At 39.2% G+C, this 14,914-nt stretch overlaps 1 protein-coding gene across 13 annotated transcripts in view; it reads right to left on the reverse strand.

Moving 5' to 3' along the window:
* fnbp1b (formin binding protein 1b) overlaps positions 1-14,914 on the reverse strand; it is a 145,784-nt gene that overhangs the window by 43,096 nt on the left and 87,774 nt on the right. For 8 of the 13 annotated variants that reach the window (XM_078426189.1, XM_078426195.1, XM_078426194.1 and 5 more), the window contains exons 8-10: positions 11,517-11,663; positions 5,791-5,985; positions 2,311-2,493 (exon numbers count right to left, since the gene is read on the reverse strand). In XM_078426189.1, the coding sequence (XP_078282315.1) occupies positions 2,311-2,493; positions 5,791-5,985; positions 11,517-11,663 (525 nt within the window). The remainder of the gene's footprint in view (positions 1-2,310; positions 2,494-5,790; positions 5,986-11,516; positions 11,664-14,914) is intronic. The other 5 variants (XM_078426197.1, XM_078426196.1, XM_078426191.1 and 2 more) reach the window with 2 other exon arrangements.

Genomic DNA, 14,914 nt, shown 5'->3' on the forward strand with positions numbered 1-14,914 from the left:
ATCAGATCATTCCCATTCCTGCCCCATCATTAATGCTTCCTTGTCCTCTAATGGTGTCTCCCTCTCCTTGAAGTCTACTATTACCTCATTCCCCTCGAAAGAAATCCTTGACAGTCTATCCATGCAAACGACCATGACACCCCAAGTTTCCTTAGTTTTCTTAACTCTTTGCAGATGATGTATGACCCTGTATTTGTGGCAATGTGATCAGGAACACCTCTCTGAATCCCTGTAATCAAGCTCCCACTGCTGCCCATGCCAACATCGCTCTTGATCCAAGCCATTTACAGCATCTTAAGCAATTGGTACAAAAGGGATTTCCTTCTTGCCCTAGCCTTTAACATGGTTGGCTACAGCTTAATGACATTTTTGGACATAGACATCTTCAAAATGTCTGGTAATATTTCGAAACAAAACATGGACCCTTGATTGAGGAAATAGTTTTTTTTTTAAACCTTCTGTGAATTTACTTGTTAGATTCTGAAGGCATTATACATTTTTGAATTGCTCTAATCAAAAGTTCACATTTTCATAATTGAAATCTCAAAATTTAATGCAATGTAGAATGTAGAAAGTAAACAAGGAACATAAAATAAAAAATGATACAGCTATCCGCTGCACAAGATTCAATACTGACTCTCACAGATACATAGAAGTTCACACATTTGAAACATTAATATTAAAAAGATAGCTTAGGACACGTTTTAATGGACTAGTCTGTAATTTTAAGTCCATTAATTGATACTTTATTCAATTAAGTTTATGTTCACCGCCCTTTTAATTCTAAATCTTCATTATTGAAGCCATATTTTTTTTTTTTTTACTTGATTGCTCTCAAGACATAAATGAATTTACAGCAAACCATATTTATAAATAACCATCAACCAAATTAGTTGCTCGGGAAGATGTATTATCTTCCTTTGGCAACTTGCCCTTTTTGTCCTAAACTTCCTTTGTGGAAATACGAAATGCAACCTAAGTTTTCGATACACCATTCCCTTTAATCTACCCTTATTAAGATTCCATTTTAGCCCTTCTGCTAGAAGATGCCTTTCAGGTGTAGCATGGTACAGTTTATGGATCTGGCAGGAGAAGCAAAGATTAATAAGCACATCTTTTGCTCAAAGTGCTGATTGCACATAAATTACAACAAAAAAAATTTAGGTTAGTGGATGAAAATAAAAAGATTTTAATTATCGTTTAAAAAATATTACATATTGTGCTATCCTTTTTTTTATTGGAGGTGAACATTCTGAAAGGAGCAGAAAGGATTTAAATCTCCAACAAATACATGCGATTCAGATGTTGTAATTCTCCTTTAAGCAATTTATATTTTGGCGTTCTATTAAAAGTTTCACATCTAATTTCTGGTCATTCAATTGAAGACATAATCAATTTCCTTCTAATAAAATATCATAATGGGGCTTTGCTTATAATTATTAAAAACATGAACCCATTTCTGGAAGAGACCCCAAGGTTCCCCTATGTTTATTTAAAACTGCAAATGTTTGCTGACTATTTGACCACATTTAAAATCAAAACAGTGCCCTTATTAAACAGAGGAATATTTGAACAATGAAAAATTTACACTGAGTGTGAATGGGAGTCCTGTGGGATTTATTAAAATGATCCCAACTCAATGACATTAAGGACAAACATTACAGATATTAAATACTTGGGGATCAGCACAGCTGAGAGAACCGTGAAGTAGTGGCCAGATCAAGTCAACTACAATAACATTTGTTGCTGTAGAATTTTCCTTTTAAGGGTTGATAATTATTTTTAACTTTTAACCCAATACATACCAATTAATTGCCTGAATGTTAAAACAACTCGGGTCATTCGAAAACACCTTACAATTAGTCCCTGACGTTTTGCCACAATTCCAGACTTCTCAGCTCTTCAAATAGTCTCTCAATTAAACTTTGAAAATTCTGATTGAAACAACCACCAAGCTTTGAGCAAGTGCTTCATTCCAGATCATTGCAATTCCCTCAGTAAAAATAATTTTACCCCATCTCAGGTTCTTTTAAACAGAAACTCTGGTTCAAAGTTCTTTAGCAAACGAACCCACTGCCAGTGTAAAATTGTTAGATTGATAACGAATTTTTAGAAATTCTCTAGCATAGTATTTCAAAATTTAGGTTGCATTTCTACGATATTGAAGGAGAATAAAAGGTAATTCTCTATAGGCAAAGTGCTCTACAACGTCAGCCAATAACCAGCATGGGCAGTTTCTCACAGACGCATCGTTTCAGGGAGGAACGCAAAGTACAACATTGAACTACAAAAAGATGAAAGCAAACTTACCCCCCGCTTTAGGCTCCTGAAACAGTGGATTTTGGGTTTGGAGGTCATGAATTCATTCAGGCGGTGAGAGAGGGGCTCTTTTTGCTGCTTGGGAGACTGAGGGCCATTTGAAACAGCAGAAGGTGTGGTAGAGGAAGGAGGAGGAGGAGGGGGCTGATGAGGAGATGTCAAAAGGGACATAAGCTACAAGTAAGAGATGGATGTAAAAAGGGGAAAAATAAAAGAGAAAAAAAGCGAACAGAAATAAGAACCACAAATGCACGTGAAAAACATTAAGGCATGGCATTGCAAATAAAAAACATTGATAAAAGATTTTAAAAATTGCTGATAAATAATGCATCCAAGACAACCCAAGGAGGAAATGAAGTGAAACTATAATGACAGAAAGCACATGCAAACATTGATTCATGCACATCTTAGCTATTGAAGAATAATTCAGTAGATATGCCAACATACATTTTACTCGTACAATACAAAATATAATGGCTCAAATGCATATTTGATAAATACAGATAGAGAACAATCAATTGATTGCCTCACTGGGCATTCCGATTTCTTTTTAAAAAGCGATGTACCAGCTATTAATTTGGTGGTACGCACCTAAGGTCAAAACATTCAATTTCTTTTTTAATCCAATTGATTTAAATTCCAAAATATGATGTAACAAACAATTTTGAATGGACGTTATTGTCAAAACTCTTTGTGGCTGTTTTTAAACCACTCAAACCTTGGTCTAGGATCATCAATAAACGTGATAAAATTCCAGATAGTTTAATCCTTGGTATTACAAGAAAAAGTGACAACTGGGAGAATTGCAAAGGATCTCATATATACATTAAGAATTTAATGTTAAATAAGCACAAATGGTAAGTATGGGAATCTTTGCAATTGGAAGAATAGTTGCTACATGTTTGTATGAACCTAACTCGCAGAGAACCGATCCTGGAACTAAATAAATTGTTTTGCAAAGGACTTAATATTGTAGAATATGCAAGATTTAATGGTTGATGGCTCAATGTTACTCGAGGGAAGCCAACAAGTGTTGTCCATGGAACTTTTTTCAACACTATTTTTAGAATAATTTATGATAGAGGGAAGAAGATTAGACTTTATTGCCTTCCATCACAGTGAGGAATGTGGGGAATCTGCTATGGTGGATGTTTATGTTAACTTTTATGTAGTTGTGTGTCTTGTTGTTTTTTTTTAGTATAACTGTATGGTAATTCGAATATCACTGTACCTTAATTGGTACACATGACAATAAAAGACCTTTGTTCTCTCCCTTTGCTGGCTTCCTAATTTCTCATCAATGTGATTATCTTCCAAAGCTTGATGAAACATCTGCACTCACTCACTGGCAAGTTACAGTATCTTGAGTTGAGGTTGTAAGATGTGAAGCTCCAGGAACATGGGTTGGTAACATTCATTAGTCTGGGGTCTGAGTCAGTACCTGGTGCTTGAAGCTCCCAAATCCCACAGAATAATTGGACTACACTCAGAATCATGAAATAGCAGACATTGTAATCTAAAACTAAACAGAAAATGTTGGTGGAACTCATAGGGTCAGGCTGCATCTGTGGAGGGAATATACATGTTAGATTGGGACCATTCTTTGGACCAATGGAAAAGGGGGGAACAAGCAGGAATAGAAAGAGGGTCAGAACAAAACAAAATGAACAGGCAACCTTTTGGGTTGGGACACTTTAAAAAAAATGGAGAGTAACAAGGGAGAGAAAGCTGGTATATGAGGAGTTTGGTTTACTTAAAATTACCAACATTTTAATTTCAATGTTTTCAGTTTCTTTGCCTATATTTTGAGTTTTTAAATAGGAAAGTATTTGCTATTGAAAACAACAGTAATTTAAAAAAAAATTGTTTGAATAGCTTTAATCAATTTAATCATATCTGTTTATTGTCTTCCTCTGACTAGTTACAGAAACAAAATGTTTCACATCTAATGGCTAGTTTCAATGGTGTTAAGAAATCATTGAATGTTACATTATTTGATATATTGATAAGACGAGATTTGCCTAGTCAGTATCCAAACCAAACCACTTCAGTGAACCCTCGCTGTGAACCGGTGGCCTATGTTCCTACAGTGTGTTTGATTACTGTAAGGTGGTTGCATGCAAATGGTTTTCTTTCTGAATTGTAGCTGGATTTTGAATTAACTATCCGCTAGCCCCATTCTATAACTCCTGACGATGTTTGCTTCTGCAACTAATATTCCTACCTTGACAAATTATTTTGAGTGAATTTGCATAAAGTTGGACTCCTATAACCAGGTGTCCTGTAACCCAGTGAACTCCTGTAGATGTTCGTAAGTATTGTGCCACGTTGTAACATTTTCTATGTGGAGATGATGCATAATCCTGCAGAGCAAGCTGTGAGGCGCTTTTTAAAAACAAACATAAAATTAATCGAATCTTTAGTGCCCAGTTTTAAGGTTTCAAGATCATTCAGTTATAACATATAACATATAACATATAACAACTACAGCATGGAAACAGGCCTGTCCGGCCCTACCAGTCCACGCCGACCATTCTCCCTGACCTAGTCTCATCTACCTGCACTCAGACCATAACCCTCCAATCCCCTCCTATCCATATACCTATCCAATTTACTCTTAAATAATAAAATCGAGCCAGCCTCCACCACTTCCACCGGAAGCCCATTCCATACAGCCACAACCCTCTGAGTAAAGAAGTTCCCCCTCATGTTACCCCTAAACCTTTGTCCCTCAATTCTGAAGCTATGTCCCCTTGTTGGAATCTTCCCCACTCTCAAAGGGAAAAGCCTACCCACGTCAACTCTGTCCGTCCCTCTCATAATTTTAAAAACCTCTATCAAGTCCCCCCTCAACCTTCTACGCTCCAAAGAATAAAGACCCAACCTGTTCAACCTCTCTCTGGTTTATGCTATATTTATACATTTGCAAATCACGTTGTTTGAAAAAATTAATTTGCAGAATGCCTTCCTTGAGATATGTTTCCTTCAGATGGGTTCATTCTGCAAACCATATCATTCATGTATAGTCGCATCCTGATCATGAATCAGAATTTCAAAGAGGGGTCTTTGCAATGTTAAGCTGGCATAGCTACTATAAGAAAATACACCACAAAATTGCTAAATAAACCAATGTTTAATAGTCGTGCCAAAGGGCTTTTAGTAAAAGTATAATAAAACATGCAGCTGCACCTGACGTTAAAAGAATATGGTTAGTTTTTTAGTTGAGTGCTTGGAAAGCACATACATGCCCTTTTAAAAAAAATCAGTAATAATAAACCACAGCAAGCACAAATAAACAGAACCATATTTTTAAAATTGAAGTAAATTCGAAGGCCATTCATCAAATTAAAACCACCAACCCCATTACAAGAACGTCATAAAAGGTCACATCAATTACTCAAATTAATGAGTTATTAAATGAGATGATAACTGTAAGGTTCACACACTTAGTGAGACACTGAATGCTTTTACCTTATTTTTCTTGATGAAAGGCCAGAGTTTGCCCTTGGACTTGCCACTTTTGGAGTCTGGTTTGACGTCAGGTCTGCTGTTCGAGAGACTACTTTCTGAAACTGTCCGTTTCATGCTTTGGCTGAAATCCTCAAATTCAACATCTCCTGGCTGCTCAAACCCAGATTTGAAAGACTCGATCACTAACAGTGTGTCCTAAAATGAAGAAACATCCATCACTTTCAGTACTCTAGGATTTTCTGTTGTAGGAGCAAAATATGAACCAAACTTCCATGGAAACTTCACAATCACACGGAGTAAATACATTTACCTTGAAAAAGCCATGACCTTTAAAATATTATTTAACTCAAACTGCACAACCCCATAATACCCAAGATTCAGTGTGATATTCTCCTCAGCAATACACATTATTTTATCTCAAAGAGTTATACAGAGGTAGAAGAAACAAAAAGAAACAAAATGAAATGTCACCTATCCACGTTCTCCAGAGATGCTTCCTGGCCCACTGAGTTACTCCTGCAGTACTCCAACACTTTGTTTCCAGTAATTTTTGTGTTGCATGCAAACTTACTCTCCAACTCGTCTACATTTTCGTACGTCCATTATATGGATCACAAACAACAGCTATCCCAGCACTAATCCCCATGAGAAACAGAACTGGCAGATAAAATTAAAAAATAAAACACCCAACTATGTTTTGGAATTTTTTTATTACAACAAATTGAGTTCTTAGTTCTTTTGTTTTGAGAATTTAGTTACACCCAGCATTTACTTTACTATCTGTACTTTAGGTATCTATGAGAAAATAAAGATTTTCTTTTTGAAGAAAACCAATGTGTCTAACTACATAGTTGGAACAGATAATGAAACAACATCTGGAGCAGCTCAGCCTTATACTCTGGACGAAGAAGTCAGAGGCCACAACAGTTACTTAAATGAACTCAAACAAACTGAAGGGGGAATCATCTGCTGCAATACAAGGATCTCACAGAAAATCTAAATATAGCAGTGACGCAGTCCTCTAAAGAGAGCATCAACAATCAACAGAGGAGACAAGGCTCCAAGAAGTAGCTACGTGGCAGGTGGGAATCACATCCACTCTCATTGTCTAATTTTCCTACCTATGGGGCCAATGTCAACAAGGAAGATGGGAAGGCGTGGGATTGTTAATTTGAAGGAATGGACTACGGGGACACGTAAAGCTGCTCTGATATTCAAGCTTGGAGGGTTATTAAGTTCACTGTTGGATTTCCAACCATTTTGGTCTTGCAAATAGGGTTGACAATTGCTAAAATGTACAACCACCTGAGTGAAGAAACAACAAGAGACTCTTCAAGAGCGCATTTCATGTATTTGGTTGTTGTAGAAATTTATGTGCCTCTGATGATGCTGCAAGGTTTTCATTCAACCTGTACCTCACCATACTTGTGCACATGACAATAAACTCAACTTGACTTGCAAGGACCTAGATTGAAAAGGTCAATGTGGGAAAGTGCCATTTTATTTTCATGTTTTTAAATTAATTTCCAGGACATAGAGGGTTAATATATATTTTTTTAATCCTTTTTCACGGCTTTAAGAGGCAAGTTAATAAAAATTTAAAAGTCCTCTGACGGCAGCAAGTTATCAAAAAATCGCAACTGCAATCTGGAGGTGGGGCCTCAGGATCTGGTGACTGGGGACTGGTTGCTAACTGTGGTCTGCTCTGTCTTGCCTTGAACTCAACTGGATTCATGGAGCATGGCCCAACGCAAAGCACCGACATCCAGGCTTTGCTGCCTCCTCATAAATCTAAAACATCACCTCTGTTTTCTTAACTAACAAGCCAGCATATCAGCAATGCACAGAACACAATCAACAGGAAATTACAACCTGATAATGGCTTGAAAGCATTTTTGTACTCAGGCATGTATTTAAATTATTATTGGGGGATGGTAATCTGATCCAAGATAAAGTGAAATGAAGTTACAGAAAAGTTTCATGAACAACCAGAGAACAATGGGGAAACAGAACTGCATTTCTGCATTTAACGGCACGATAGTAAAATGTGCGACGTATTGTATAGAAACAAGGAAGTGTAGATGCTGGTTTACAAAAAAAGATACAAACCGCTGGAGTAATTCAGCAGGTCAGGCAGCATCCTTGGAGAACATGGATAGGCGACTTCTCAGTTTGGGGCCCTTCTTCAGACTCCAGTATTGCATACTTTAATTTATATACCAGAGATCCCCAAGCAGGTTCACTTAAAAAGTCTCTGGTGCTAGAAATAATATTGATGCACTGGGCCAGAGAGGGGAACGTGATTCATAATTCTTATGGCAAGTTTTTTTTTTACACAATGGTTGGTGCCTGTATAGGTGGAGACAGATACGATAGTGGCGTTGAAGAGACATTTAGATAGGCACATGGATATGGAAGGAATGGATCATGTCCAGGCGGAGGGGATTACTTTAATCTGGCTTCATGTTCCTCGCGGACATTGTGGGCCAAAGGGCCTGTTCCTGTGCTGTACTGTTCTATGCTCTGTGTTACTTGCTGTTCAGTGAACCCCTGGTACCCCACGCCTGTATTCGCTTGTGTGAGATCAAACAACTGACCAATAAGCAGAACATACCAAGGGGGGGGTGAAAGCTGACTTTTACCCTGAGCACATGAGTCCCATAATGAACGGAAAGAATGCTCCAAACACCCGGCTTAATTCACTTTTAAATCCTATTTCCAAAGACGTCAGCACTGAAACTAATTTGGCCACAAATAAAGTTAGGAACCCACTTAACTGCTCCCATGATAGGATTGCTTTACAGCTTTCATGACACAAACACATTTTGTAAGCCATAAGATTTATGTCTTGTGGAATCCTGGTGAATCACGAAACAATGAGCATCTTAAATGAGCAGTCACTTCTTAGCGGATCTATTCACATTATTAAAAACTTGAAATGTAGATTCTGCAGAGCACTGATTGATTCCAAATGAATTTTGAGAAGACAAATTTAAAACTGACATTCTGTCAATAATTAAACAAGACCTTCATAAATTTTTTATCTCAAAAGCAAAAGTGGTGCGATTTACTTCTTTTACTGGAGTTCCATCATCGCCAGAAACAAAACAGCTGAAACCAGCGCAAGCCTGAGGATCAACGTCTCATCTTCCATTGGGACAGATTTCACCCTATGAGTCTCAGGTTCAAAGTCTCACTCTCTCATACTGTTTCTTGCATGAATTGGTCATTTTGCCAGCCATCATTTTGGCTCAGTTTTCCTACTTCTGTTTAGCGCAATTTGGCCCACAGAACGCATCCCACAGCTTCACGTTACAGAAACCAACTCAATCTGATTTTATCTGTTCATTAATTGTCAGGCGAGGTCATCCAATCTCACCCAAACACCGAAACTCCTATCTGTTGTTCCATTCATGCCCTTCCTCCATCTTCTCTGCAATTTTATTCAAACCTGCTTCTCAAAAATACAACCACAAAAAGGCTGACAATATCAAAGACCCATACCACCCAGGCACACTCTCATCTCACCGCTAACACCAAGAAGATCATACAGGAGTCTGAAAACTATGACCACCAGGTTCAAGAACAGCTTCTCCCCAGGAGCCAACAGGTTCTTGAAGACTAAACCCCTGCAACAATGATCTTCTCTGGGCTGTGTCTTTGGTTTCACTGCAGACTTCAGTTTTGCATTGTTATGGTTCTGAGTATTACTGTTATCAAGTTGTTGTATTATTGATCATTGTGTAGTGAGGAATTGCATTGTTCAGTTGTCAGTACATATGACAATTAAACATTCTTGGCTTCCTTTCCCAGTCTGATAAGTCACAGACATGAATGGCAACAGTCTCCTTGTCCTCAGATGTTGTGTGAGCATATCTAGCATTTTCTGCAGAATAGAGAATTCACCATTTTGAAAAGTATTTGAAGCAAATAGCTTGGGCTCATTTAAGGAGAAACTGGACGAGTGGACAAGGGAGAAAGGAAAGGCAAAATATGATAAGGACAGATGAGGAGGGGAAAAACCTGTGAGGAACAAAAACACTGTCATATTCACCAATTTTTGAGTTGTGCACAACTTAATTCCATGTAATGTTATAATATTTAAGCCACAATTAATATTAAATCAATGGGGAATAAACGATGGAAAAACACACCCTTCCCAGGCTGCACTTGTGCCAACAAAGGCCGAGAAAATAAGAGAAAATAAATACAAAAGAAAGTGTGGAAAAAAAATGGTCATGCATGGAATTAAGACAGATTTGAAAATTCATTGTTCGATCAAAAGACTGTAAAGTGTCCAAAATAAGAAAATGTTGTTGATATCTACACTTGGTTCCAATGCTGTAAGATGTAAGATCACAGTGGGAATTGGAAAGAAGCATTCCTGACAAACCAGGCCATGAGGCTGCAGTTGTGGGCTAAATAGGTGTTCTCTTGTCTGCATGTGGTTGATCTATAATTATCTCAATCTGTTTCCACAATACGTGTCTAAGTTCAAATCACATTGTACAAAACTGAAGATAGGGCAATGCTTTTGGATAAATTTTAGTGCATATTTCAACTCTTTTCTTGTTTTGACAGGATTAAAACACATGTTTCGATACCCCGCCTTTAAAAGGCCACACTCAAACCTGAACATGTCCGTTTCTCACAGATGTTGACTGACTTGTTTTTCCAGCACTGCGAGTTATTACACCTGACTGGAGGAACTCAGCGGTTTAGGCAACATGTGTGAAAAGAATGGATACAAGATGTTAAAGGTTGGGACCCTTCTGCACACTGATTCAGACAAATGAAAGGTCCTGACCCAAAATGTAGTTTGTCCATTACCCATTACAGATGTCACCTGACCATTGAGTTTCTCCAGCATTTTGCTTAAGATTTCAGCATCTGCAGTTTCTTATGTCTCCATTATTGCATCTTACATCTATCTGTTACATCTTAAAGCAAAGAATATTGAAAACTAGTGTCCATACATCACCAACTACATAGGTCTGACTGATTTAGCACAAGATTTTAATGTTCAGCAAAAAGAGCTGTATGAACTGTCAACTGTTCTGCCACTGTACAAAAGTACAAGCACAATATTCTTTACTTGTCCTGCAATTTCTAGATCTGCAGAAGCCTAAAGGTGGATGATTCTGCAACTGTTCAGTGCGTTTGATCCACACCACCAGCAATGTATCAGAGCAGTTGACGACCATGTACAAAGAACCATGGAATGGTGTCTGCAAATAGGTCAACACTCTATCTTGCACGGTTAACCACACTGTGTAGAAAATAAAAACGTCCTAACATTAAAGTCTGTAGCCAATATAGCTATTTATTTTACTCTCAAGGTGAGAAGTTACTCAAGGTTAGTCATGGACACATGCAGCACAAAACAGGCCCTTCAGCCCACCAAGTCTGTGCTGATCATCAACAACATATTTACACTAATCTATTTTAATGCCATTTTTAATTCTCTCAAATTCTCATCAAGTCTCTCCAAGTCTTTGCCAACGTTAAAATTCTGGGTTTATTTATTCTGTATTTATGATTACATTTCTTGATAAAGTTAATTGTACTGCAGAAAAGTAATGCGCTACAGCATTAAATAGCCCAAGATAAAACCAATGTTTGCAAAGTTAAGAAAATGAAATCAAATTCAATTCTATGACTTTAACTTCTTTAACTCTGACTTTATCTATGACTCTAAATATTGTGTTCATTGTCCCGTGACTCACCTGCTTTTCATCAATAGATTCAGCCGCCTTCGTGATTTCATCAAGACACTTCCCAATGATAGGAATAACCTTTCTGTCAACCTCAGAGAAAGTCTTCATTGAATCACCAATTTTAACTATTCTTCTCTCATCCAGATCTTGAATTCTCTGAAACAATATTAATTCACGTTTGATAGTAATGAATAACCTGTGTTTATGAGGCCGGGAGTTAAAACTACAAAGAACCTCTAGGAAGAGCCCAAATCATGTGTTTTGGCCCCTGTTTAATTACCTAGATAAAGATTGACAGAGAGCATTCTGCCTGCAATAAACTTAAAACATCGGAATAAAAATTCAACCACTTTAAAATATTGAGGATGAATCTGAGTTCCTGATTTGTAGTTGTCAAAGGACCCAAAACATCAACAAAATGCAATGCAGTAATTTGTTGGTCATTTTTAAAAGCACCTCAAGAATATACGAACTCAATTCAATATATATATCTTTTTGCCCAGTGTAGAGGAATCAAGAACTAGAAGACATAGGTTTAAAGGGAGAGAGGAAAGATTTAATAAAAACCCAAGGGGCAACCTTTCAACGCAGAGGGTAGTGGGTATATGGAATGAGCTGCCAGAGGAGGTAGTTGAGGCAGATATAATAACAACATTTAAAATCCATATGGACAGATATTTGGATCGGAAAGGTTTAGAGGCACATGGGCCAAACACACGTAAATGTGATTAGCTTAGATGGCCATCTTGGTTTGTCATGGACGAGTTATGCCAATTAGGACTCTATGGCTGGTTATCGGATGTTGTTAAAACCAATGTTGAGCCAATATTATGATCAGCCATGATCATATTGAATGGCGGTGCAGGCTCGAAGGGCCGAATGGCCTACTCCTGCACCTATTGTCAAGGCCTGCCTTCCTACTCTCTCTCCACTTTTCACTGCAACAATAAACTCCTCCCTGTCCACTGGCATCGTCCCGCCAACCCTCAAAATCGCTGCTGTCACTCCCATTCTGAAAAAACCTGGTCTCAACCCTGACACCCCAAACAACTTCAGACCAATCTCCAACCTACCCTTTCTGTCCAAAGTTTTGGAACGTGCTGTAGCTTCCCAACTCAAATACCACCTCTCTACCAATAACCTGTATGAAACTTTCCAATCCGGATTCCGCTCCAACCACCGTACTGAAACTGCGCTCCTCAAAATCACAAACGACCTTTTCCTCTCCTCCGATGCTGGCAACCTCAACATCCTCATCCTACTTGACCTCAGCGCTGCCTTTGACACCATAAATTACTCCATTCTCCTCACCCGACTTGAAACCTCCTTTAACATCACCGGCACAGCCCTATCCTGGTTCAAATCTTACCTCTCTGACAGGCACCAGTTCATCTCCATTAACAACTGTAAATCCCCCACCGCTCCCCTCCCCCAAGGTGTCCCCCAAGGCTCAGTCCTTGGCCCCCTCCTCTTCATCCTCTACCTGTTCCCCCTTGGTCAATTAATCCGCCGTCATGGTCTCAACTTCCACTGCTTCGCCGATGATATCCAGCTCCTCATCTCCACCACCACACATTCTACACTGACAAACTGCATCACTGAAATAAAATCTTGGCTTCAATCAAATTTCCTCAAACTCAACGGCAACAAATCTGAAATCATCATCATTGGTCCACAAACGCTCACCAAATCCACCCAAAACTTCATCCTCAATATTGATGGTCTCCCAGTATCCACCTCCCCTCACAACCGGAATCTTGGAATCATCTTTGATCAAACCCTCTCCTTCGACAAACACATCAAACACATCACAAAGACAGCCTTCTTCCACCTCAAAAACATTGCCCGTCTCCGTCCATCCCTCTCCTCCACAGCTGCAGAAACCCTCATCCACGCCTTCATCATCTCCCGTCTGGACTACTGCAACAGCCTCCTCTATGGCGCACCCTCAAAAATCATCAGTAAACTTCAATACATTCAAAACTCCGCTGCCCGTCTACTCACCCACACCCCGATCCGTGACCATATCACCCCCATCCTTTACAAACTCCACTGGCTCCCCATCCCCCAGAGAATCCAGTACAAAATCCTCCTCATGACCTACAAAGCCCTCCATAACCTGGCCCCATCCTACCTGACCGACCTCCTCCACAGGCACACTCCCACCTGCACCCTCCGCTCTGCTGCTGCCAATCTCCTATCCCCCCACATCCGGACCAAACTCAGATCCTGGGGGGACAGGGCTTTCTCCATCGCTGCTCCCACCCTATGGAACTCACTACCCCAAACCGTCAGAGACTCCTCCTCACTCACCACATTCAAAACATCACTGAGGTCCCACCTGTTCAGTACTGCCTTCAACCACTGAAGGTCACCTCACCTTCTGTCTCCTTTCTCTGTTCGTTTACTTATTTATCTATTTATTCACTTCCCTATGTTCTTTAAATCCCTGTAAAGCGTCTTTGAGTATATGAAAAGCGCTATATAAATGTAATGCATTATTATTATTATTATTATTATTTTCTATGTTTCTATGAGTCCAAAACCTGCAGCAAGCCCAGACATTGGGACTTGGATACAACAGTGTCAGCTGCTAAAGACAGCAAAGTCAGAATATTAATGGAATGGAGAATTAAAGTGACAGACAACATGAAACAGAGTCAGGTTGGGTCAGAGCAGACGTGTTCTGAAAGCAGTCAACTAATTTGGGAGTGGTTCCTCCAGTATCGAGAAGAGCACTGAGTTGTCATATGCTAAATTGGAAGTAGCTCAAGTGAATTGCTGCTGCACTTGTGAGGAGAGTTTGGACCCCTGGACGAGGCAAGGGAAGAAACATGTAAAAGGAAAGATGTTGTGTCTCTCATAGTTTTGTGTGGAGTGTCTTGAGAAGGAATCGGTTGTTGGTGGTGGGGGAACTAGGGAGTCACAGAATAAATTGTCCTCTTGGAATGCTGGATGGGGAATGGAAGGGAAGATGCATCTGGTGGTAGCATCTCATTGAAACCACAATGGGAAATGTATTGGTAGGATACCGCAAATACTAGTGAGCAAAGCAATAGGGAATTGTACGTAGTGATCCAACAGCTAAATCCACTGGGACTACTCAGTAAATTAATGCATTAACCATTGCTTTGCAATCCCACTTGGGTGAAATATGTTCCAATACCAAACACATGCACAGACCTTTCTTACATCATTAAAATCTTCCCCTCCCCCCCATTAGCAACACCTTCGAATAACTAATTACATTACCAGAGGGCATAGCTTTAAGGTGAGAGAGGCCAAGTTTAAAGGAGATGTGCAGGGCAAGTTTTTTTCCCCCCCCCACAGAGTGGAGGGTCGCTGGAAGACACTGCCAGGTGTGTTGATGGAGGCAGGTACAATATGGCATTTTAAAGGGTCTTTTT

The sequence above is a fragment of the Rhinoraja longicauda genome, chromosome 31, assembly GCF_053455715.1.
Source record: "Rhinoraja longicauda isolate Sanriku21f chromosome 31, sRhiLon1.1, whole genome shotgun sequence".
Classification (NCBI taxonomy): Eukaryota; Metazoa; Chordata; class Chondrichthyes; order Rajiformes; family Arhynchobatidae; genus Rhinoraja; species Rhinoraja longicauda.